The sequence below is a fragment of the Choloepus didactylus genome, chromosome 4, assembly GCF_015220235.1.
Source record: "Choloepus didactylus isolate mChoDid1 chromosome 4, mChoDid1.pri, whole genome shotgun sequence".
In the NCBI taxonomy this organism is placed as follows: domain Eukaryota; kingdom Metazoa; phylum Chordata; class Mammalia; order Pilosa; family Megalonychidae; genus Choloepus; species Choloepus didactylus.
The window spans coordinates 50,307,535-50,334,417 of NC_051310.1; the positions used below are offsets into that span (position 1 = coordinate 50,307,535).

General features: G+C 41.5%; 2 protein-coding genes across 2 annotated transcripts in view; one reads left to right on the forward strand and one right to left on the reverse strand.

Moving 5' to 3' along the window:
* PRKCH (protein kinase C eta) overlaps positions 1-9,631 on the reverse strand; it is a 247,447-nt gene extending 237,816 nt beyond the window's left edge. Inside the window, exon 1 of the mRNA XM_037832583.1 lies at positions 8,865-9,631. Coding sequence (XP_037688511.1) covers positions 8,865-9,227 — 363 coding nt within the window. The 5' untranslated portion in view covers positions 9,228-9,631. The remainder of the gene's footprint in view (positions 1-8,864) is intronic.
* LOC119532624 (basic salivary proline-rich protein 2-like) lies at positions 9,226-14,759 on the forward strand. Its single transcript, XM_037835038.1, has 3 exons — positions 9,226-9,527; positions 9,575-10,013; positions 10,313-14,759. Exons 1-3 carry the CDS (start codon positions 9,226-9,228, stop codon positions 10,439-10,441), a joined length of 870 nt encoding a protein of 289 aa, XP_037690966.1. The 3' UTR covers positions 10,442-14,759.
* Positions 14,760-26,883: the final 12,124 nt, after the last annotated feature.

Here is a 26,883-nt window from a genome sequence, read left to right on the forward strand (position 1 = left end):
TAAATATATCTCTACATATGTAGATATTAAATATGTGGGGGGGTACTGCTTTGGTTGGTTTAAGTAATAGGTGGTGGGGTCTGTAACAAATTGGAGCACTACAGCACTAAATGCCTTCAAGTTCAATGTTAAAAAACATCCATGCCAAGTGAATACATCTGCAGGCTGTCTATGGGTCTAACAGCTATCAGGCTTTTTGTGTTGTTGTTCTGAACTACGTGATCCTCCTGCTTCAACACTTAGAGTCTCTCATGATCTGTACAAAGCTTAAGGTACTTATCAGTTTGAAGAGGATGTTATTGTTTTCTGCCTTTGGGAGTCAAAAGTTCTTTCAGGTCATCTGTTCACTGACATTGCAACTTAGTTCCCTCCCACCCTTTCCAAAGATGGAAACATTTCTGTGGATCAGGAGCCTTTCAAAAGGTCAGAAGTTCCTTTTCTTCTCTGGAAGAATGACTTTTCACAGTCATTTAACTGAAGCAGGACCGTGGCTACCTATGCTGGAGCCTTAAAAGTTAGCTCTGTTTTTTCTCCAGGAAGATGTTCCTGACCTAATCAGGTGCTTACCGACATCTTAGTGCTAAGATGACCTGAGTTTGGTTTGGTTTCATTTTTTAATGTAGCCCCTGCTTAGAACTACAAGGCCTATGAAGGATTGGACCATGACTGCCCTGTCCAGTTGATTCTCCAGGGTTGAGCTCTGTGCTTGGTACATAGTTGGTGCTCAAGGTAGTTGAATGCTCACCGAGAGCCTGGCCTTTCATATAGACCCTTGTAATAAACAGTCAGCCAGAGTAGCCACCCTGGGAGCAAAGCGGAAGCTGAGGCAACCACCACTCTCTCTGACCTGGATCACACACTTCCATGAGAGCCCAATCCTTTCATACCTCCAGTCATTCAAGATGGTACAAGGGAGGGTGGAAGGAGACCCCAGGATGCTGAGGGAACTCTGAGGAGGACCAAATCCATACACGGCATGTCTGGGAAAGATTTACAGGTAAGTGATGTGCAAACTGAGACCTGAAGCCCAAGTGGGAATTATCAAGGAAAAGGGTGGCCTTCAAGGAACTGAAAGCAACTCACCATGACTGGTTAACAGTGTGTGCTGGTGAAAGTTGAGAAAGAAGGCTCAAGAGGAGATCAGGGGCCAAATCATGCATAACACTGTAAACCACTTCAAAGACGTGGACTTTATCTTAAGAGCATTGGGGAACCACTGGAGGGTTTAAAGTAGAAGAATGACACTATCAGCTCGGCAACTGCAAAAAATCATTTTGGATACAATAATGATAAGAGTGGAGAAGAGTGGTCCGGGGCCATGATTCCATCTGGGGCCTTATTTTTAACATATTCTAATGGAATGGAGCAAAGCAGTCAACACAAAGGGTACCAACAACTCCAACAAATCCAAGGTATCTCTAAGTGTCACCCACCTCACAAATCTGCATTGCACTTTTACCATGACCATCAATTGCCTTCCTAAATACCTGTTGGATACCAAAACTGTGCCAAGAGCTGCATAAGGTAAAATGAGTCATACTTCGCCCACTAACCTCATCAGCTCTTCAAGGTTAAAGTACAACCTTTAAATGCTTGTTTCTTGCTGCTTCCCAGGACTTATCATGTTGGACTCACAAATTACTAGAGAAAGAAATTATAATGTATTACACATTTAAAAATCAGAGTCTTTTAAAATGAAGCAAAAGCAGGGAATTTTCCACACATGAGGTTTTCAATCCATTACCACACTCAAAGGGCATAAATATCTGGCCCAGTCTTTCAAGCACATATTGGAACGTCACTGATTGATTTAAAAGAAGAACACTGTAAGCAGGGTCACTGCTCAATTATTTTTATTCATTTCTCTTTGAAAGATGAATAAAATACTTAAGGAAAGATGTTCCTAAAGTACTTAAACTTTACCTGCCCCTAAATCACCTAAAAAAAAGTCATTAATTTGACAATATTTTGTGCCTACCATGTGCCAGATACTGTTCAAGGTAGTTGAATGTTCACCCAGAGCCTGGCCTTTCATATAGACCCTTGTAATAAATAGTCAGAGTAGCTAGCCCGGGAGCAAAGCGGAAGCTGAGGCAACCACCACACTCTCTCTGACCTGGATCACACACTTCCATGAGAGCCCAATCCTTTCATACCTCCAGTCATTCAAGATGGTACAAGAGAGAGGTGGGGTCCCTGCTCTCCAGGAGTTTATACTCTAAAGGAGGAAGGTTTGATAAACAAATCAATTAACAAAATGGTCTCAGAAAGGGATGTAAGCAAGGAAGACAATAAAACAGGGTGACAAGTCAACAGTGTGGTCAGGAAAACGCTCTCTGCAGGGCAAACATTTGAGACACAATCTGTATGGTAAGAAGCAGCTGGTCCCATTACAGTAAAGTTATCACAATGAAACTGAAGATACTATATGTCCAATACAATCCCTGTACACTGGATCCATGAACCTCTCCAAAGGTTCTCAAATATGCTTTTTTCCCTAAACACTGTGGGTTAATCAGTCAATATCAGACAATCCCTAACCATCTGCTCAGAAAAAAATCACTTGTGAGAATAAATAACTACATTACAAAGTGCAAATGATGATGGACCACTGGATAAAGAATCTGGAGGAATGTGGGTGCTATGAATTCTCACCTGGACCCAGAAACAAAAAGAAAAGTTCATCAACAATTGCCCAGCGGCAACCCGGCTGTTGTACCTGACAAGACTACGAAACAGTTAGGTACCTAACTGGGAAATTGAGAAAAAGCAACCCTCCAGTGCTGCAGGGAACAGAACGTCTTCAGGAGGGCTGAACCAGGAAATAAGACTGGGATGGCGCCAAGCAGGAGGTCCTTCCTTCCCGAGGGGGTGCCAAGGTCTTTCCATGACGCAGCTCCTCCTGCCTCCCCCGTGTCCCCTCACTTTGTATTATGTATTAGAAACCAGTCTCCATTTGGAAATTCGGAGAATCCGAAAGCAAATACATCAAAGGAGGAGATAGGATTTCGGGTGGGTTTTTTTTTTTGGTTTTTTTTGAGCTATAGTTTTTAACTTAGGTGAACCTTCTGTTTTCAGAAGTCCTAGAAATGAAATAAAATAAGTTCTAGAAGAAGCAGAAAAAAACTGACAGCAATAATTTAGAAAATGAGACTGTGTCCAAAATTTATGAATTATATTTAATGAATTTGTTGTATGCTGATGTGTTTTTTTAAGTTACTACTCTGATAATTTTTTTCTGCACCGAAGAAGCAATGTAGTTTTCAAGAGTCAAATCCAATTCTGTCACTTAATCTTATTCATCAGCTTTGTCAGTAAAATACAGATGATAAATATTCACTGGATTTTTCTACAGCTTTATTGAAATATAATTCTCATACAATAATGCACATATTTAAAGTGAACTACTGGGTGAACACTGACATATGTATATAACTGTAAAACCATCACCACCAATAAAAAAAATGAATATATCCATCTTCCCAGCCTCTTCTGTAAAACATCTCTCCCTCACCTTCACCCCCATTCCCAGACAACCACTGAACTGCTTTCTGTCACTATTAGTGACAGATCAGTTTGCCTTTTCTAAAATTTTACATAAATGGAGTCTTATAGTATATACTCTTTTTTTGTCTGGCTTCTTTCACGCAGCATAAATATTTTGAGATTCATTCTTGTTTTTTCATTAATCATTCCTTTTTTGTTGCTATTCCTTTTTTGTTCCATTTTATGGATACACCACAATTTATTTAAACATTCATCTGTAGGTAGGTATTTGAGTTGTTTCCAGTTTGGGAGCAACTACAAATAAAGCTGCTATGAACATTCACCTACAAATCTTTGTATGGAATTCGCATTTTCATTTCTCTTGGTAAATATCTAGAGGGATTCAACCATATGGTAGACATATGTTTAACATTTTAAGCAACTGTTTTCCAACATGATTGTACCATTTTACTTTCCCTTCAGCAGTGTATTAAGAGTTCCAGCTGCTTTACTTCCTCACCAACACTTGGTATGAATCAGTCTTTTTCATTTTAACTTTTCTAGTGAGTGCATATTGGTATCTCATTTTGGTTTTAATTTGCATTTCCTTAATGGCTAATGGTTCTGAGCCTCTTTTAATGTCCTATTTTGTCATGAAGTGTCTGTTCAAATTGACCCATTTTTAATTGAATTATTTGTCTTATTATTGAGTTATAAGGATTGTTTCATAGATTTATGTTGCAAGTCTGTTATCTGGTTTATATGTTACAAATATTTTCTCCTAATCCATGGCTTGTGTTCACTTTTCAAGTGTCATTTGAAAAGCACTGATTTTTAATATTTATAAATTCCAATTTATTCATTTTTTTCTTTTACAGTTGGTGCTTTTTTATATGTTCTACCTAAAAACATCTCTGTGACCCAAGGTCATTAAGATTTTCCTCTATATTTTCTTCTAGAAATTTGACAGCTAAACTCTTATATTTAGGTCTATGGTCCATTTTGAATTAATTTTCATGTGTGGTATAAGGCTCAAGGTTCATAAGTTTGCATAGGCCATCCAATTGTTCAAGCACCATTTGTTGAAAAGATTATACTTTCCCCCATTGAATTGCCTTGACACCTTTGCCAAAAATCAGCTGATTATATATGTGTCTATTCCTAGACTCTGTTCTGATCCAATGATCTATATGACTTTCTTTACTCCAATACCACACTGTCTTGATTATTGTAACTTTATATTAAGTCATGAAATTATAGACGGTGAAAGTCCTCTAACTTGTTTTTTTCCAAAATTATTTAGGCCAGTCTAGGTCCTTTGTGTTTCCATATAAGTTTTAGAATCAATCTCTCAATTTCTATAACAAAGCCTGCTGAGATTCTGACTAGGATTGTATTAAATCTATTGAACAGTTTAGACAAAATTGAGACTTTAACCCTATTGTTTCGTCCCATTCATAAACACAGTATAGCTCTCCATTTATTTAGATCTTCAATTTATTTCAGCAATATTTGTTACTTTCAGTGAACAAGTCTTGCAACTCTTTTATCAAATTGCGCCCTAAAAATTTCATTTGATGATTATAAATAGCATTTTTCTATTTCAGTTTCAATTTTTCACTGCTATTACATAGAAATACAATTGATTTCTGTATATTGATTTGGATCCTGCCACCTAGCTAAACTCACTTGTTGGTGCTAGTAGCCTTTTTGTAGATGCCTTAGAATTTTCTACAGAAAATAATTTGTCTGCAAATAAAGACAGTTTTACTTCTTTTGAAAGCTGTATCATTTTATTTCTTTCCATTGCCTTATTGCAGTAACTAGGACTCCAGTACAGTGCCAGAGAACGTAATGAATGGAAGTGGTAAGAGCAGACATCCTTAGCCCGTTCCTGATCTTTGGGGTATATCATTTAGTCTCTCACCATTGAGATGTTACCTGCAGTTTTTCACAGATGCTCTTAATATCAGCTTGTAGAAGTTCCCTTCTATCCACGGTTTGCTGAGAGTTTTTATCATTAACAGATGATGCATTTTGTCAAACACTTTTTCTTTATCTACTGAGATAATCATATGGATCTTCTTTTTTAATCTATTAATATGAAGAATTACATTGATTTTTAAATACTAATCCACTCCTGGTTATAAACTCCATTTGCTCATCATGTGCTATCCTTTTGATATACTGTTGGATTTTATTTGCTAAAATTTAATAATTTTTATACCTGTGTTATGAAGGCTACTGGTCTGTAGTTTTCTTTTTTTTGTAATGTCTGTCTGATTTTGGTATCAGGATAATGCTGACCTGATAGAATAGGTTGGGGTGTGTTCTCTTCTGTTTTCTGGAAGTTTGTGTAGAGTTGGTATTGTTTATTCCTTAAATGTATGACAGAAATAACCCGTAAAGCCATCAGGGACCTTGAGTTTCCTTTGTGGAAGGTTTTTAACTACAACATCAATTACTCCAATAGATACAGGACTATTAAAGTTATTTATTTCTTCTTTAGTGAGCTTTGGTAGTTTGTATCTTTCAAGGAATTTGTTCATTTCATTTAAAATGTAGAATTTACTGGAATAATATGGTTCATAATATGCCCTTATTATCTTTTTAAGGTCTACAGTGTCCACAGCAATGAGCTTTCTTGTGATTTTTCTTGATCATTCTGGCTTGAGGCTTAAAAATTCTATTGATTCTTTACAAACAACCAGCTTTTGGCGTCATTGATTTTTTTTGCCTCTATTTTTTTTTTTTTTTTTCCTGTTTTCTAATTCACAGACTTCTGTTAACTTTACTATTTCCTTCCTTCTGCTTACTTTGGGTTTAATTTGCTCTTCTTTTCCAGTTTAAGGTGAAAGCATAATTTGAGATCTTCCCTTCTAATTTAAGCATTTAATTCTACAAATTTCCATTTTAAGAACTTCTTTAGCTATATCACAAAACCTCAATGGATTTTATGAGATTACGTGAGGTAATATACTTACAGTCAGTTAGGAAACAAATATTTGGGCACCTACTCCATATCAGGCTTGGTAGTAGAAATATAATGAATAAATCTAACTCTACTTTCATCATCTTAGCAGGGAATACAACAAAATTGGCACTAAAATCAAAGTTAATTATTATCTTCTTGTTACTTAAAAAGTATGTTAATCGAGAAAGCATACTGTTTTATTCTAATGATGAGAGTATCTTCTGCTTTTTTCTCTTATAATCTAGCAAAAAGTCAGTTTTTTTTTTAAAGGTCAGCAATTTGTAGCTCCAATTGCATCACACATAAAAATGTTGTGGAGTAAATTCAATTACTACATTTCTAGCTGCCTGAATACACATTTCAATTTAATATACCAAAGATAAATATCTTAGAAGTATTTGTGTAACTCCAAATTTCAAAAACACCCTTAGCGCTATAAAGCATAATTCAAAAAACAAGCATTACACATATTTCCAAAGTCGCCAGATTATTTTCTCAGCAAAAATAAAAAAAGGACCTCTCCATCCTACCTACCCTATCCTCACAAATGTATGACAAATCATTCGTTTCAAGGTCATTTAAAGGCTGACCCTATACTAATAAAAACTCATGTTTTCCAAAACACCTTCTTATATTAAACATCTAAGTATAATTAATTCAGGCAGTTGTAAATATAGTAATTTAATTTACTTTTCTTTGTTCATCCAGCAAGGCAAAAAGCAGCTCTACACATCTCTGCTTAGGTAAGCTGGGTCTTGCTACACTTATGTTTCTTCCAGTCCTCATCTTTTGGTCTTCACTAGGCCACAGGTTCTCACATTGGAATCACCTGGGGATGCTGGGGTCCCAAAGCCAGACTTTCCTATCTTGTCTTTAAAAGTAGAGAGTTTTAAAAGCTCTCCAGGTGATTCAAATGTACACACTAGGGGTGAGAAGAACCACTCTAGGCTCTCTCAGGGAAGACACTGGCCAATCCGCACCATCATGCTTCAGAACTCAGTCCTCTAGAACCTTGCAAGCCTACTCCTAATCAGACACTAGTTCAACATTTCCACTGGGATTCTTATGCTCACCTATATTTCATATCCAGTAATTCAATGGATAAAATGCAAGTCTCTAACCATTGTATATTTCGCCATTCCTCTCCAGTCCACTTCTAAATTCCACAAAATACATTAGGTTGAGCATGATTAACTCAATATAATTTGATGATTATGGTTAAACACATGTTTTTTTACTTCTATTTAAAAGGCTAACTTTCTACAAGTCACCAGGTAATTCTGGAGCATATATGATAAACTTCTCGATTCCCCAAAGTGTAAAATGAATGCCTAAATGAGTCTTCATTATTATCTACCCGGTTCATTCCAACACTTGGTAATTTTCCCGGTTCAAAACTGACTCCCCCCAAAAGGTGAACCATTAAACTCCTGAGAGTCTTCAAACGGCTTACTTCATTTTGCCAAACCAGACACTTTATTATAATTATCTTGTCATCATCTAAAAGTTGGAATGAAAACACCTGAATCACAAAGACAGTATGAGGATATAGAAGCAAAAGTATCTTAGCTCTGTGTAGAGTGCTTGAGAAATTTTAATGTATTTACAGAAATTTTGTCTCATGGGACCTATGTGAAAAGCAGAGACAAGTGTCAATACACAGGAACAGCAGCAGAGGCGGGTGGGGGAGAGGCAGGTCTCACAGCTTCTACTCAGACCAATATAAGCAGAAAGGCATCCTGCAGAACTCAAACCTTTCAGACTGACTATACTGAAGTTACTTGAAAACACATGTTAAGTCTCATCTCCTTGGAAAACTGCTAAGTAAGAAAACTTTCGCACCATGCAGACCCTGGAGTTCTAACTCCTGCCAGTGCAGCTTACCTAGCTCTGGGATGTAATGGATGTGCATGTCGAAACACGTGTGCATGTCTGCGCAGTTGAACCAACACGTATCCATAAACAGTATGAATAATACTCGCAAGAACGTATGGCTTTCTCCTAAGCAGCGCTTGAAGCACTTTACCTGAATCAAATCACTTTCATATCACAACTTCCTTGCCTTTCTTGCGTGTTACCCGCGCGTGCTGAGAATTAGGGGCTCCTCATCCAAAATCTGGGCGAGGGAGGGGGGAGAAAACACCGCCCACGTCTCCTGCCCGACATCCCGTTAGCCAGAACGGCCGCCCAGACAGGGGGCCGTGTCCAGGCCGATTCCTTGAGACACACCTGAGCCCGCACACACCCACAACGGCCGCGTCACGAGTGCTCCGGCCACCTGGGCGAGGACCAAAGTCTGGAGGGAATTCCCTCCGCCGCGGAGCTCGGGAAGGCAATGGGAAAGCGGGGTCTCGGAGAGTTTTGAAAAGTGGGGAGAGAAAGGGGAGGGGTCACGGCTACTCACCCAGCCCTCGAAGGTGTCCGAGGAGCCCGTCGTGCGCAGAAGCTCCTGGAACTGCAGGGTGCAGTTGGCCACGAAGTGGTCGTAGCCTAAGGGCGTCTCGTGAAAGACGGCCAGCTCGAGGTGGCCGCCGTCGGTGACGTTGGCACAGAACTCCTCGTTGTACGTAGGTTTGTTGGTCTTCTGCTTGGTACTGGTCTGGCCCACTCGCACCTGGTCCACGCTCACGGTCAGGTAGGGGTCCAGCAGCTGGTGGCCCTTCTTGAAAAGCGAGTGGCGCAGGGACCAGCGGGTGGGCTGCAGCCCCACGGCCTCGCCAATGCGGACCCTCAAGTAGCCATTGAACTTCATGGTGCCGGACGACATGACGGCGCCGCTGCCCCAGCCCCGGGGGGCCGCGCTGGCTCACAGCTGGAGAGCGGGAAGCCCCGGCTCAAGCCAGCCCTCGCGACAGCCGCTGGAGTGGAGGCAGCTCCGAGGAAAAGTAGCGTCTAAGCCCCCGTCGACCAGCCATTCTGCCGCCTCCGCGGGACCTTTCCCTCCCCTCCTTCCCTCCCTTCCTCCCTCCCGAGGTGGAAAGGAGGGGAGCTCGGCGCGCCGAGCCTTCCGCGGGCAGGGGAAGCCGGTTCGTCCCTCTCGAGCGCACGGCGCTTCCCGGGGACTCGCGTGGGATTCGCCCCTTCTCCGGGGACGGGAAGCTCCTCTCCCCGAAGAGCCGGAGCTACCCGTCCGGTTAGCTCCAGCCCCAGGCGTCTCTTGCCCCCGCCTCCTCCGGCTTCTCCTCCTGCCCCTCCTCCTGCCCCCGCCTCCGCGAGCTCACGCTCTCCCCTCCTCGGCGAACTTCAAACCAGGAAGCAGCTGCCGCCTCATCCCCGGCTGGATTCTCGCACCGCCAGGCTGCAGGTTCACAGGAACCCAGCGTCCGCTCGCGCGCCTTCTGGAGCCCGGGGACGTGTAGCGCAGCCAGCGGCCGGGCCCGGCGGTCAGGGCCCCCGCGCGCACCGCGTGGAAGACCCGCTCCCGGCCACCTGCACTGTCCTACGCGCGCTCCCTGCTGCGCGGGTTCTGACTGTGCGCTACCCGCCCAGGGCCAGCCCAGGTGCAAGCCAAAAGGTGGAACGGCTCGTAGCCGAGCCCGAACAAACTCCCGAGGCATGTGAGACAGGCCCGGGGAGGGCTGGAAGGCGGGGAGGATGCGGAGAAGGAGGAGCCCGGAACCCGCACAGCGAGGTGTCTCCCGCGCTCTCCCTCCCACCTTCCCCGGTGGGTGGATGATCCCGCCTGGCCATCCGGGCGACGGCCTGACCGGAGGCGGGAGCGCGGTGGGGAGGTTCCTCTTCCTAATCTTTACGGGGATGGCTCATCCCGGGTTCAGCTCAGGTCCATCCTGTTTGTGTGCCTTTCCTGCAGAGGGTAATTATTCGGTTTTGTTTTGTTTTTTTCTTTAATAGGGCAGTTGTAATGATGGAGATCCTGTCTGCCTCCTTCGTCGGAGAGGTGTGTCTCGTTTCACAAAGAGCAGGAAAGGTCGGTTCTTCTGGAGAAGACATGGCCGACACTTAATAAGTCTCTTCCTTTAAGAGGGGATTCCTGGTCCACCCAACCCCGCATGGCAAGATCAGAGTATGTTCATACAGCTACTATCCCCGACACATATGCCCCGAAGAAATCGCCTTTTTCTAGGAAAAAGTCCAGCTTGTTGCTGTTTGCTAGTCAGCATAGCCTTCTGGTCTTTCCCGCCTGGGCTCCTGCAGTTTTGTCCCCTGGGAGGACCTCAGTGCCCTCTGCTATGTGGACCACCACCCTGTCCCTGCCATCCTCTGCCCTGCAAAGCTTGTTCTCTGATGCTCAACCACAACCAATTTGTCTCCCATAAAGACTGCCATCTTTAGCGTATTTCATTACATTCTGTCTTGCTATTCTGGTTCCCTTGAGGCAGGTTCATTTTTCTAGCTCCACATCCCCAGTGCCTGTTCTGGGCTCTCAATCTGAGCAGATTCTTGATTATTTCACCCAAGTAATAACTGTACACTATGTTATGAAAACAAATAAGAAGGATGGGTGGGTTGTCTTTAAAACACCAACGCTGCCTTAGAGAACAGGGCAGGGATGTACCGCACAACCCTAATGACACCTTAGCTTTGCACAGGGCTTGTAAAGCATGCTCCCAGACATCCAGGGAGCTCCTGTCTGGCTGCAGTGCTCCAGGAGAAGAGGTCAAGTTGACCATTTGGGTCGATTCTGCCACCCTCTCCTCAGAAATGTTCAGCCCTAACTTTAAAGAACCACTGAAGGATTTGCTGCTGCTAGGCTTTGGCATTAAAAGAAAACAGTCAGTAAATGGTGGGCAGCTACACAGCTGCCGAGGGAGGTGTTGGGATGTGAGGGACATCACATGCTCCATATTCCTCTATCAGGCAGTGCCAGGCACCAGTGGGTAATGACAGGGCACTGAGCAGGACAGCCATGGCATCTTTCCTCCTGGGGCTAACAGTCCAACAGGGAGGAGAAACAATAAGTAGAAAATTACATGCCATGGTTACCATGAAGGAAAAGCCCACAGTGCTATGGGACAATGTAGCCTGGAGGAGGTGGTCAGGGAGAGTCACCTGAAGAAGTAAGCAGCAGAAGGATCAGCTTGTTCAGTTCCCAAGGAAAGGTATGGCTTGGCCTGTTTGGGGAACAGATTGGTCTCCATGTGACTGGAGCCAAGAAAGGTGAGGGGAGAATGACTGAAATGAGAATGAAAAGGTGGGTAAAGGCCCAACACTGACCAAACTGATAGGCCAGAAGAACATCTTTGGACATTATCTGTGGACAGTTGGAAGCCTCTGAGGACAGGTAAGCAGAGCCAGAACATGATGAGATTTGTGTTTTGAAATGTCTCTCCAGTGCTGTGTGGCGAATGGATTGCAAGGAGCAAGCAGGCATGGGGGAAACCAGTTAGGAGGCTGTTGCTGAAGTCCAGAGGAGAAAGAGTGGTGCCTAGTATGAAGATGGTGGTGATGGAACTGAAGATAAGTAGGTTAATCTGAGAAGTGTTTAGGAGGTAGAATTGGCAGGTCTTGGTGATGGATTGATTGGAGGGAATGAAGAAGAGGAAACTATCAGAATGACTCCCAGGTCTGACTTCAGCAACTGTGTAGATCAAGGAGCCATTGTTGCGTTAGAAAACACTGGAGGAGGAGCAGACTTGTGTGGTGAGATAAAGAGTTCGGTTTGAAACATGTTAAATGTGATATGTATTTCTTTGGTACATTTTAAATGGAAATCTAAAGTGAGCACCTGGTTATGTGGTTGTGAAGCTCAGAGGAGCTGTCTGGGTTAAAGACATACAAGTAATAGTCATTGGTATATGGATAGTAATTGAAGCTAGAATAGTGATCAATATCTCTGTTACAGGAAGAGAATGTAGTGTGAGGAAAAGAAGAGGGCCTAGGACAGAGCCCTCCGAAAACTCCAACATTGTTAGGTGGAGGAGAGGCAGGCAGGGGGTTGAGAGTCAGTAGGCAGAGAGATGAGAGAAAGAACAGGAAGATGTGGTATCCAGGTATCGTGGAAACCAACTAAGTTTTCAAGCAGGAAGGAATGGTTGGCTAAGTCAAATGATGACAAGAGATTAAGTCAACAAGGAGTAAAGAATGGCATGTGGTGCTGGCAACCGACAGGTCAGGTCGTTAGTAACCTTAGAGCAATTTCAGGAGAGGTGGGGGTGGAGACCTGTTTGGAGTAAGTTGAGGTGAAGAATAAGGAAGTGGGGAGAGTGAGTGTAGATATGTTGTCAAGAAGTTTGGCTGAGAGAAGAGTGAGAGCTGAGGAGGAAGATGGTGTTTTTTTAGTATGCGTGAGAAATGCAAGAGAGAAGCAAGATCTTATAGCATACACAGGAGGATGCAGGAGGAAATGGCATCCACAGCACAGGTGGAGGGATTGGCCTTAGTTAAGAAAGAAATAACTTCATAGGTTCATGGCTCTCAGCCTGCTGTCCAGAATTGCCTGATTCTCAAATATTTAGAGTGAGATATTTGAACTCCCAAATTCAGATTACCTATTGTATTATTCAATCTACTTGCTCACTCTCACACGCTTTTTCTTTCCTTTCCTCCCTACTCCCATCATCTTCTGGTTTTGCTTCCCTCTCTGTGTTACTCATTTTCTCTTCCTACAACTGGCTTCCTCCATATAGCCAAGGGAGATAGTCACCAGCAGCCCCCACTGCCCAACTTAACAGCCCTAGAAGAACCAAAATTCCCTCTACCAGCATTGATAAATCAGTCTCTGGGAAGCCTCTAATTGTCTGTGGCCTATGTCATGTGTCATGAGGTGGCTCTTTGGGGACACTGGACGGGTAGAGATGGCACACAGAATGAGGTCTCTGTAGGAAAGAACTGTCTGCCAATACAAACTGCACCTATTTAACAGTTTTTATCCAGAGCGGGCCCTGGCTTTTAAGGAAGGCAGGAAAGCAAGGAGTATCCTCTCTATGCATCCCACCTGCTCACTAGTAGCTTGCATGTAATGAAATATAGCAAGTTGCATATCTTTGTTGACTGCTTTAAAATCTGTATTTTAAATCCTTTTATAGACTAGAAGATTGTTTCCTTGTCACTATTATTGTTTCTTGTCTTAGTCACATTATAACTTTGGACCGCACGTACAATTCCTAGGACATTATCAAAATGCTTTTTTTGATTGTGTGATTGATTGGCTGAATCACTGCCAGTTTTCTAACTTCTTAGGGAACATTTAAGACAACCCCCATTCTACTTTAAAATAGGATTACAGAATTTAGAGAACAGTACAGTTAGGTCAAAAACTACCCATGTTACTATAAAATCATGGTCTTTTCAGAGGGCAATTTGACAGTATACATCAAAAGCTTCAAAGTAATAAATCAGTTCTACGCCTGAAGATTTCCAGCAATAGCGGAAAGGTTAAGTAAATTATGGCAGTAACCACTCAATGGAATATTATGTACTTGTTAAAATGAAATATGATAAACATCAAAGAAAAATGATAGGAAATACTATTTTAAAACTTAGAGTAAAAAATATAAATATGCTATAAAAACAAATACACAAATGTGTATACCAAAGGATAAAGATTGGAATGCAACACAGATAAATGAAGTTCTTAGAGTGTTTCACTCATAAATGAATAATAAAATTTCTTACCTTAAAGGGCTCTGAAGACTAACTAAAATGATTCACATAAGCACTTGACATATTGCCAGGCACATGGTACAGTTTAACTGTTACCTTATTGCCATATTACTATTTATTGAGAACCCAGCAGGCATTGTAACAAGGCACTCAAAAAACATTATTTCATCTGATTCTTATGACAATCATATGAGGTAAGTATTATTATCGTAGGCGGTTATCAAAGGAAACTGAGGGTCAAAAGGATAAGCGAATTGGATCACACAGTTAATACATGGTAAACCCAAGATTTGAACTCTGATATAATCTGTCTTCAAAGTCTGATGGAACCAAGATTTTAGGGAGGATAAAAAGAAACAGTCTAGTAGTCAGGCATTGGAGGAAGAAACACAGATAAGACTTGTCAGAATTATATAATGTTGACTTAAATTTGGCAAAGAGATGGTCTTTAAAAACCTTAAACAGACTGATTTCCATTGACTAGTTGGAAAATCAGCTTGGGATGGGGACAGGAGGCGAATGAGACTGTTGAAACTGGCAGCACACTTTATATAATGCAACTTTTAGAAAGATAAAACGCAGTAGAGAGAAGTGGGTTATAGAAGGTGTGCCGATTTGAATGCATTTTGTACCCCAAACACCATTATCTTTGATGTAGTCTTGTGGGACAGACTTTTGGTGCTGATTAGATTTGCTTGGAATGTGCCCCACCCAGCTGTGGGTGATGACTCTGGTGGAATACTCCCATGGAGGCGTGGCCCCACCCATTCAGGATGGGCCTTGATCAGTGAAGCCATATAAACATGCTGACTCAGAGATGAAACGGAGTGCAGCTGTGAGTGACGTTTTGAAGAAGAGCAAGCTTACTAGAGAGGAATGTCCTGGGAGAAAGCCATTTTGAAACCAGAACTTTGGAGCAGACGCCAGCCACGTGCCTTCCCAGCTAACAGAGGTTTTCCGGACGCCATTTGCCATCCTCCAGTGAAGGTACCTGATTACTGATGTGTTACCTTGGACACTTTATGGCCTTAAAACTGTAACTGTATAGCCAAATAAACCCCCTTTTTATAAAAGCCAGTCCATCTCTGGTGTTTTGCATTCTGCAGCATTAGCAAACTAGAACAGATTTTGGTACCAGAAAGTGGGGTGCTTTTGCTGCTGAGTTTGCAAATACCAAACATGTTGGAACGGCTTTTTAAATGGAAAATGGGGAGTTTCTGGAAGAGTTGTGAGGAGCTTGATAGAAAAGGCCAAAACTGCTTTAAAGAGACTGTTATATGGACTCTAAAGATACTTCTGACGAGGTCTTGAACAGAGATGATCAATGTGTTGTTGTGAACTGGAAGAAAGGCGATCCTTGTTTTAAAGTGGCAGAGAATTTGGCAAAATTGAGTCCTGGTGTCATATGGAACGAAGAATCTGGAAGCAACAACCTGGAATACTTAGCTGAGGAGATCTCCAGACTACGTGTGGAAGATGTATCCTGGCTTCTCCTTGCAGCTTATAGTAAAATGCAAGCGGAGAGAGATAAACTTAGAACTGAACTCTTGGGTTCAAAGAAACCAGAAGCTGATGGCTTGGAAAATTATGAGCTTCCAGGGGGTGGAATCCCAGAAGCTACAGCCCAAAATGAGGATATAACCAAACATGGAACCCAGCCGCCATTTCAGTACAAGCCAAGATTGGAAAAGGAGTTAAGCAGAAAGGATTTGTGGAAAGTCCTGTTGTCTGATGGCTTTGACCCCTGCATGCTTCATGCAAAGCCAACAGAATTTTTGCGAGATCTTTATAGACAGAGCCATTGCCAGTCTGGACTGGAGGAGACAGACAAGGAAAAAATTAAAGGAAAAATTTCTTCAAAGACAGAGCCATGGAGGTTGAGGTCTGGAGTCAAGAGGTCTCGGGCTGGGAGAGCGGAGCAGCCCACATGCATGGAAAGGGTGAGTTTGCCCTGGAGGTCGAGGGCGGGCTTTCCGCCTCGATGCTCTGGAAGAGTTTTGCCACCTCAGGTCCCAAAGAGGGTGGAGCACATTTCCAGGGAATTGGGGAGAGCCTGGCTGCCACCACACTGTTCTGAAGGGGTTGAGCATGTGCCCCGGAGATGGAAGGGAATCCGGGAGCTGCCCCGAGGTTTGAGGAGGGTGGGGCCAAGAAGGTGGTCTCCCCAATGTGTGGAAATGTTGGAGCATTTGGAGGGGAAACAGCTGCCAAAAAGGCCCTTGGGAAGGGTTAGGCTCCCGCTCTCTCAAGCCGCAAGGATGCAACGTTGTTCTGTAAATGACTCTCAGACTTTGAAATCTAATGGAGTTTTTCCTGCAGGTTTTAAGAACTGTTTTGGTCCTGTTAACCCTGTTTTTCTTACTGTTTCTCCTTATGGCAGTGGGAATGTTTATCCTATGAATGTCCCTCCTTTGTATATTGGAAGCATATAACTTGTTCTAAGTCCACAGATCCAAAGCTAAAGGAGAATTGTGCCTTAGGACCCACCACACCTGTAATTGATTTTGATGGGATCTTGTACTTAACTTTTGTTACTGAAATGATTTAAGTTTTTGTGATATTGTGATGGAATGAATGTATTTTGTACTTGGAAAGATAATGTCATTTTTGGGGTCCAGGGGGTGGAATGTGCCGGTTTGAATGCATTTTGTACCCCAAACGCCATTATCTTTGATGTAGTCTTGTGGGACAGACTTTTGGTGCTGATTAGATTTGCTTGGAATGTGCCCCACCCAGCTGTGGGTGGTGACTCTGATGGGATACTCCCATGGAGGCGTGGCCCCACCCATTCAGGGTGGGCCTTGATCAGTGAAGCCATATAAACATGCTGACTCAGAGATGAAACGGAGTGCAGCTGTGAGTGACGTTTTGAAGAAGAGCAAGCTTGCTAGAGAGGAATGTCCTGGGAGAAAGCCATTTTGAAACCAGAACTTTGGAGCAGACGCCAGCCATGTGCCTTCCCAGCTAACAGAGGTTTTCCGGACGCCATTTGCCATCCTCCAGTGAAGGTACCTGATTACTGATGTGTTACCTTGGACACTTTATGGCCTTAAGACTGTAACTGTGTAGCCAAATAAACCCCCTTTTTATAAAAGCCAGTCCATCTCTGGTGTTTTGCATTCTGCAGCATTAGCAAACTAGAACAGAAGGTGATGTGTTCTTTAACACACACCTGGCTTTTGCACATAGCATTCCCTCCACCAGGAATGTCATTTCTACTACTTCATCTTGCAAATGCTTTTCATCCTTCCAGTCACTGCTCAAATATCACCTCTTTGACACCTCTAATGCTCCTTTTCTTCTTTTAGTAACGTTTTGTCCACCCATAATGAAATTACCCTGTGGCATTCTCTGCCCTGAAGGGTGAACCCCTAGAGGGCAGAGGCTGTGTCACTAAGACCGTAGAACCTAGTATAGCAGCTAAAGCACAGCAGAACTCTTCGGGTGGAGAATAGATGAATGAATGAGTGAATGAACAGTAATGAAGGCTTCTGAAGACTGAGAAGAATGGAATATGTTTAAAAATGGAAGGACAAGCACCAAATGAAAAAACAATAACAATAGCCAACATTTATTGAGCAATTATTGCCAAGGTTCTGCTCTACTCCCTCTTTAGGCCAGTCCAACCTGCCTGGGCAAAATATTCAGGACAGGGAGGAGAATCCAACTAGCTGACCACATAGACTGCTGTGAACCCAAATGAACATACACAAAGCACCAGGAGGATGCAGTGCTGACAAGTGTACAAGACAAGGCAATGAGGAGATGTCACCCCAAGCAGAATGGTGCCATGGTTAAGAGCACAGGCCCAGAGTTCAGCTGCTTGGGTTCTGTGCCAGTTTGAGTGTATTATGTCCCCACAAACACCATTATCTTTGATGTAATCTTGTGTGGGCAGACCTATCAGTGTTAATTAGATTGTAATTCTTCGAGTGTTTCCATGGAGATGTGCCCCAGCCAACTGTGGGTGATGACTCTGGATAATTTCCATGGAGGTGTTGGCCCACCCATTCAAGGTGGGTCTGAATTAAATTACTGGAGCACTATATAAGATCAGACAGAAGGAGCAAGTTTCCACAGCCAAGAGGGACACTTTAAAGAATGCACAGAAGCTACAGATGAGAGACAGTTTGAAGACAACCATTGAAAGCAGACTCTTGCTCCGGAGAAGCTAAGAGAGGACAAATGCCCCAAGAGCAACTGAGAGTGACATTTTGAAGAGGAGCTGAGGCCTAGAGACGAACGTCCTGGGAGAAAGCTATTTAGAAACCAGAACTTGGAGCAGATGCCAGCCACATGCCTTCCCAGCTAACAGAGGTTTTCTGGACACCATTGGCCATCCTCCAGTGAAGGTACCCGATTGTTGATGCCTTACCTTGGACACCTTATGGCCTTAAGACTGTAACTGTGTAACCAAATAAACCCCTTTATAAAAGCCAACCCATTTGTGGTGTTTTGCATTCCGGCAGCATTAGCAAACTGCAACAGGTTCATACCCTGATCCTGCCACTTGATAGCTATGTGAGCTTGCCTCAGTGTCTTCATGTGTAAAATGGGAATAGTACTAGTACTTAACTCATAGAGTTAAGTAGATTTAATGAGTTAATGCATAATAAATGCTTATTATAGTACCTGGACTATACTAAGTGTTCAATCAGTGTTAGCTATTTTTAATAATATTATTACCTACACTGACCTGACCCAGACACTACCCTAAACCCTTTACATGGGTCATCTCACTTAATCCTCACAATGCTATAAGGGGCTAAGGGAGATTAAATTACTTGCCCGTGTTCTCATGGACAATAGGTGGTGAGGAATAATTCACAGCGAAGATTGCCTCCAGTGCCTACATGCTGTGTGTGTGTGTGTGTGTGTGTGTGTGCGTGTGTGTGTGTAAGCATATATGTATATCAGTGGTTCTCAACCCTTGCTGTGTATCAGAATCACCCAGGACATTTTTTTTTTTAAAGTTCGATACCTAAGCTCCAACTCAGAGTGATTCTAGTGCATGGTAGGATTGAAACAACTTCCATTCACTGAATAGAAAGAAAAGAAGAACAATATTCTCAACAGGCAAGCATGAGTGGTATGCAGGGCAGGGGTTAGAGGGGTGCCATTCCACATCCACTTCTAGGTATGCACAGGTAAATGTAAATAAATGGGGCCTCAATAACCTACGTACGGGTGTTCCAAAAAGAACAGAAAAAAGGCAAAGATATTTCACAGATACAGTGACATTCCTCAGAATGGAAGGAAGACACTAGTCTCATATTGCAAAGGACCTGATATATCAGGATAAGTGAAAAAGACCCCCACCTAGACACATCATTGTGAAGTTTCACACCAGGATAAAGGGAAGATCTTCAAAGTTTCCAGGAGAGAAGGGGATAAAAGAAAACCGATCAACTAAAAGAAATGAGAATCTGGCTGGCTTCTCAGCAAATGCTAAGAGACAATGGACTCACGTATCCATAGTTTTGAGAGAAAGTAATTTCTATTTAGAATTCTATGTGAGATCAAACTGTCAGAATAAAGATATTTTCAGACATATAAAGACTCAGGAGTTTCAAATTGTACTTCAGCAAAACAATGGAGTCAAACAAGAAAAAAAGACATGCAGTCTAGGAAATGAAAACTGCAACCCATAAGAAAAATGAAAAGATGTCTAGAGTGACTGTGGAGCAGAGCTAGAAGACCACCAAACCAGCTTGAAGAAGGGGCGCAGAGGAGACACTTAGGAACTCTAGATTAGACAGTATATTCCGATATTAGAAGAACTCAAGGATTTGGAAAAAAGCAGAAAATGCAAGTAAAAAAAAAAAGACAATAGAAACTAGGGAAAATAAAAGCTGTATAGGAAAAGAACCACAATCACAACATTCTACTTGGCTCTGCAGTGAACCATAATTACATAATCAAAATAATCACTGTTTACTGATTTTTAGTTTTCGGAACCAACTTATAAATAAAGCACAGAAGACTTAATTATGGTTATGAAAGAGAGGCCTAGCCTTGGCGGGGTATATAGGGTGACCATTGGCCTGGGATTGCCTAAGACAACCCCAGTCTAAGCCTATTGTTCCAGTGTAACCATTGTGCCCCTATCACCGCAAAGCATCTCAGCTTGAACAATGAATCTGGTCACCTAACATGGATGATTAAGAGGCAAAAGAGAAGAACAAAGAAACACAACACTGGAAAGGAACTGGAAATGTGCCTTGCATGGTCATTTGGCCTCTGTTCGGTCACCCCCAGGGATAAGGAACTTTTGAAAAAGCCCATGTTGTTTCCAAAGAGGACATAGTCTAGTGATCAAGAGGAATGGACTCCATAAAACGTTTCTGCCTTTATTTTATAACAGGAAAATCAGGTGAGGTTAAATATTTTATGTGTGTAAAGAGAACAAACACAGATCTCTCCCAGGACTTGTTTACTTTTTGACTTAACTTATCTAATCGAAGGTACCCATATTAGAGTATTTTCATTTGAAATATTTTACATTATCTAAGTGCCTTTCTTAGTAGAAGTGTGGAACCCTGGGAAACCTTTCAGGCATTCTATTAAAAAATATATCCATACATGTCCTCAGTCTGAATTATAGTTTTATAGGTTTTTAAAAATAAAACATACCTTCATACACAGTAAAAAGATAAATAGTTTAAGGGAGCCCAGACTAATTGCATTTAGTCACCTCAACATTTCTCTATTTCTATAATAACAACTTAAAGTAGCATGTCACAAAAGACACGCAAATATCTTTTCAAACTCAGTTTAAAATTTCTCGTTCCTGAATATAGAACTTACTATAACTGCTCATTTTGAATATTTTCATGGCAGTTTTAAAAAGTGTTAGTGATAGAAGCAAGGGAATAGGGTTTAAAACGGTAATAATTTTCTCCAAACCCATTATTAATGAAGCTAATGGTCAGGTTGCTCTATTAACTTCTCTTATTTGGTTCTGGTCCATTAAGCTGAGTGGTTGTTAACTTCAACCAGCAACCAAGTTAATGGATTTTATAGCTTGTGTAAGAAATCTGTGCAAAGAAAATTACTATTTTGCCCTAATAACATCTTTCTCTTCACCCTTTACTGGGTTTGCTCCACATTTTGTTGATGCTGTTGGTGACCATCCAATCAGGAATTCCCTTCTGCTCATTGGACATCATACTCCAACTTTCCAAAGTCCTCTGGAATTGCCTTTAGGTCATTTCTAAGAACTTCCACCTGCTCTTTCAGCCTTTGAATTGGATATTTTCACAGTGATAAAATTTAACATAAAATGGGTTTCATCAATTCAAATTATCTTAATATTAAGAATCACTCAGGCCATCTTGGCTATGCTTTTTCATAATTATACTTTGGGGGGTTGGGGGAGGTTTCCTTTAAATAGAACATTTAACCAGGATGTTGCCATCACTATTTACTATAGCTGCTATTGTAGATTTTCACAATATATTGTTAGTGAAAAACAGCAGGCTGTCAAGCTGTAAGTCAGCAGGGATCCTGACTGGTGTAAAATGTGCATGTGTATGTTATATGTGTGTGTAAATTTCTAGAAGGGTATTTCCCGAAATGTTAACAGTGGCTATCACGGGGTCAGAGACCACAGTTCGGATTTGGTCTAGTGTAGTGTTTGAAATCAGGGACTCTGGGTGCAGACTGTCTCCATCCACATCCTGTTTTCTGCCCCTAAGAGCCATGTGTCTTGGGCTCCACCTCACCTTTTTGTGCCTCAGTTTTCTCATCTGTAAACTGGGTTGTTGTGAGTTTTTTAGGAGCTATTACATGTAAAGCACTTGGAACAGTGCTGGCACATAGTAAGCAACTTGCTAAGTGTTTATTGTTGTACTTATTATTTTATAAGTATTTATTATTATTTCTCTTCTTTTTGTGTACTGTATTTTGTGCTTTTTCTTTAATAAAAACTTTAAACAATGTAATAAAAGCTTTTAAAACTAATATTAAATTTTAAAACTTTACACCAAATCACAGATAAGGTTGACCTTAACACTTTCAAATCTTAATCATTCTGTCTTTTTTTCTGGTTAAACTTGAGCATTATATGGTTCTTGGAAATGAGAGATCAGTTTGGCTCATGTTCCCAAGAGCTCATGGTTCATAAGAAAGCAAAATAAGAAGATCTTTTGTCCTTGAAATCTTGGTAATGATGTGTAAATTTTTCACATTGACCCTAATCGTCTTTCTCATGCAAGGACAAAATTTAACTTTCTGCAAAACTGTCCAAGATTTATTAAAATTAGCCACACACACACACACATTTTAGAAATCTGAACTGAGGAATTTGTTTTGAACACAGAAGTTAACATACTGGAAAAGTGAAGTAGGTAAATCAAGATACTGCTTATTTTCAATGTGAACAATATCAATTTCATGAAGTTCCTCTATGCAGTCAACATAATTTTAGCTCTAAAAGCTAATAAGTGATAATGGTACAATACAAACCATCCAAATCTGACTGCTGGAGGACTAGAAAGCCCTGGAATTAATATATTTTGGACAAAATTTAACAAACCGAGGTGATTCTTTCGCACTCAATTTAAGAATCCCAGGCATAACTGATACTAGCATTCGAAGATTTGCATTTGCATCCTGCAAAATCACTAGATGACCTGGGACAAGTCACGTAATTGCACAGAATTAAATGAGAAATTGAATTTAAAGTGTATTGAAAAGCCTATAGCATTATACAAATGTTAGCAGCTCTGCCTCACCCTTGCTGCTCACTCTCCCTTCCACCAGCCTCACCCTTGCAGGCTTGCCATGTGTCCCTGTGTGGTGGGGAAGAGGATCTCAAGACCAAGCACAGACCCACAGCCATGCAGGGGCTCAACCCTGCCAACAGCAGAGGCCCTTCAAATCAGAGGCAGAATTTTTGATACATTTTCTTAGTTCAATCATAATCACCCAAATTGAGATTCTAAATATGGAGGAAACTTGAAGGAAAAATAATGCAACTTACAAAAAGGACAAAAGAGAGCTCTGAAGAGTATAACAAAGGCAGAAGATAAGCTCATGGGTTAAATGGATGTGGAATTACAAAACCATATGAAAATGAAACTTGGGCTTCATATAAGAGAAAGGAAGCCAAGAAAGGAATTTTGCACATTTCCCTGAGCTACTCTTTTTTTTTTTTTTTTTTGAGTCCAAACTGAAATCAGGAAACACCTGAGCTAGTTAACATTAGTTAGGAAATGACTTTAAAAACTTGCACTCAGTTTGAGATAACCGATGGCAGGCAGTGATATCATACTAACATCTGCATTTCCAAGTAAATGCACAAGGTGTTTCTCTCAGTTTGGGCCCATTTTTGCAGATGAAGAAATTCAATGCATTTTATTTATGTGGTATTTATATTTTTTAAGTTATAAGATTGCCTGGCACTTAGCCACATTTCTTTCTTGTTCCCATTTATAATTACCCGAGAAGTGTTATAATCATCCAGAAATATAGCTATCTTACTACTTTGAGATGAGAATAAATTTATGGAATGGGCATATAAGATAAAAAAATATATATAACGTTGTAATAAGAAGATAGGCTAGTAAGTAAAAATAAGAACACAGAAAGGATGAACCCTTTGATCTAGAAGAGGTACTAGGGAACTCTAAACCAAACTTATTTTAGAGACAAGGAACCAAACCCTTTTATCTGGAAGAGGTGCTTATTTTACAGACAAGGAACCAGAACTAGAAGTTACGCATTTCCCAGGTTGTTTGCTATACAGACCCAGGATCTTCAGAATGTGAGGCCAGAGCTCCCAGGAGCAGCTTCTAGTCTCAGGTAAACAGCTGACTCAACTTGCCTTATCTCTAATCAATTTATGTAAACAGTATTATCATTTATATTGCTTTGATATGCTTTGTTAAACAGTAAAATCAAACATAAATTACGGTGGAGTCAATGATTTATATCAATTTTCTTAGAAATACAGTGTGGCAAGTTTGTTTCCGGATTTTCCTTTGATGTGACAGCTGAAGCCAATGAAAAAAGTTATTTTTGTTTTTAAGAAAATTACAAGTTAAAATTTGTACTGGTGAACAACAAGTTTTGTATAGATAATTTTGTTGACTTAATTTTATAGTGACCCACTTTTTAAAATAGAAAAGGCATTAGAATATACTCTGTATACCTAATTTTGTTTTAAGCTCTAGAAAAATGTTTTTCTCCACACTGTATTAAGTCTTACAGATGTATATTCACGTTAAATATTAATCATTGTGATTTAGAAATGTTAGTTATAATACTTTAAGTAAACTTCAACAAAATAATAATTATTGAGTTTAGATTAGGAATGTATGATAATATTCAAGAAAGGTGCCCTGACACACAAGTGAATCAAAGATCTTAAAATGAAAGTCCTACACAGGCACAGCAGACTGCCTTGGAGCTGGGTACCTGGGAGCAGGGAGGGGGGCTCAACCAGGCTTCAACTGCAGTATTAATTAACAAATTTGGACTACTGAATGAAAGTTCTGAGCACAGATAAAGAGCAAGCATGTAAGGAACTGGGAGTTTTCACCCTGGCAGTGAGGAGGCGGGGCTAACAACAACAACAACAAAACGGAGACTTTTGGAGTTGGAGGAGCTCAGAATACCGGAGAAGGACTGAGCCCTAAGAAAAAGGGGCACATAGAAATGGGTATCAACTCTAGCTCTTGATTGGCAAACCTGGAGACCTGGGGTCTGACTCTGAAAAGGGTTTCTCTTTTCTTTTCTTTTCTTTTCTTTTCTTTTCTTTTCTTTTCTTTTCCTTTCCTTTCCTTCCCTGTTTCTTTTTCTTTCTTTTTTTACTTTTCAAAAGCCTATTAGAGGTAGACTCAGGCAAGATGGCGGCATAGAGAAGAGTGGAAGCTAAGTAGTCCCCCTGGAACAACTACAAAAAACCAGAAACAACTAGTAAATAATCCAGAATAACTGCAGGGGGACAAACGAGACCATCCACTCATCATACACCAACCTGAATTGGGAGGAATGCCTGAGAACACAGCATAAAATCTGCAAGTAAAACCTGCGGAACCAAGTCGTGAGACCCCCTCCCACATAGCCCGAGCTGCAAAGCCTTGTGATGCCAGAGAGAAACTCTCCCAGCAAGCGAATATAGCTCAGCTGAGCTCCAACTGGGGTTTTAAGTAGCGAGTGTGAACTGCTCACTACAGGTACACATCCCCAAAAAACAGACAGAGGCTTTGGGTGACGACTGACCTGGGAGAGCCGGAGGGTCACCTTGGACTGGGTCTGAAGGGGACTATCTGTTTCTTTTTTGGCTCAGTGGAGAAAGCCCCAGTCATTTTCAGTTTCCAGGGCTGTGACTTGGGGAAGGGTGGAGACAGCACAAGCAGAGAGCAAGACCATTGAAATGCTAATGACCTCCACCTGAGGGGTCTGTCTTCTCTAGGAGGAAAGGGGTGGGGCCCTTTCCATTCAGAACCAGACCCCAGAGCCTGGGGGAACACAACCCTACCTCCTCACACCAGTCAAGAATTATAGGCTAACAGGTGTCACCTGCTGGGCAGAAAAGCACAGTGACCCAAGGCATCAAAGGGTGGAGCAATTTCCTAAGACACACCCTCAGGGAAACCAGATACTGAATATTTCTTCCCTCTGGGACCTGAGCCTGTTCTGGTCTGGGAAAACCTGATTTGGATAACCAAGGAAACCATGCCTAGACAACAGAAAATTACAACCTACCCTAAGAAAAACAAAGTTATGGCCCAGTCAAAGGAACAAACGTACACTTCAACTGAGATAAAGGAATTTAAACAACTAATGCTAAATCAATTCTAAAAGTTTAGAGAAGATATTGCAAAAGAGATAGAGGCTGTAAGGAAGCACTGGGCATGTATACAGCAGAAATCAAAAGTTCAAAAAAACAACTAGTAGAATCTATGGAAATGAAAGGCACAACACAAGAGATGAAAGACACAATGGAAACATACAACAGCAGATCTCAAGAGGCAGAAGAAAACACTCAAGAACTGGAGAACAAAATACCTGAAAGCCTACACGCAAAGGAGCAGATGGAGAAAAGAATGAAAAAATATGAGCAACATCTCTGGGAACTCAAGGGTGAAACAAAGTACAATCATGTATGTATCATTGGTGTCCCAGAAGGAGAAGAGAAGGGAAAGGGGGCAGAAGCAATAATAGAGGAAATAATTAATGAAAATTTCCCATCTTTTATGAAAGACATAAAATTACAGATCCAAGAAGCGCAGCGTACTCCAAACAGAAGAGATCTGAAGAGGCCTATGCCAAGACACTTAATAATCAGATTATCAAATGTCATAGACAAAGAGAGAATCCTGAAAGCAGCAAGAGAAAAGCGATCCATTACATACAAAGGAAGCTTAATAAGACTATGTGCGGATCTCTCAGCAGAAACCATGGAGGCAAGAAGGAAGTGGTGTGATATATTTAAGATACTGAAAGAGAAAAACCACCAACCAAGAATCCTGTATCCAGAAAAGCTGTCCTTCAAATATGAGGGAGAGCTCAAAATATTTTCTGACAAACAGACAATGAGAGACTTTGTGAACAAGACACCTGTCCTACAGGAAATACTAAAGGGAGCACTACAGGGTGATAGAAGACAGGAGTGCGTGGTTTGGAACACAATTTTGGGAGATGGTAGCACAACAATGTAAGTACACTGAACAAAGGTAACTATGAATATGGTTGAGAGAGGAAGGTGGGGAGCATGTGAGACACCACAAGAAAGGAGGAAAGATAACGACTGGGACTGTGTAACTTGGTGAAATCTAGAGTATTCAACAATTGTGACAAAATGTACAAATATGTTCTTTTACAAGGGAGAACAAGCAAATGTCAACCTTGCA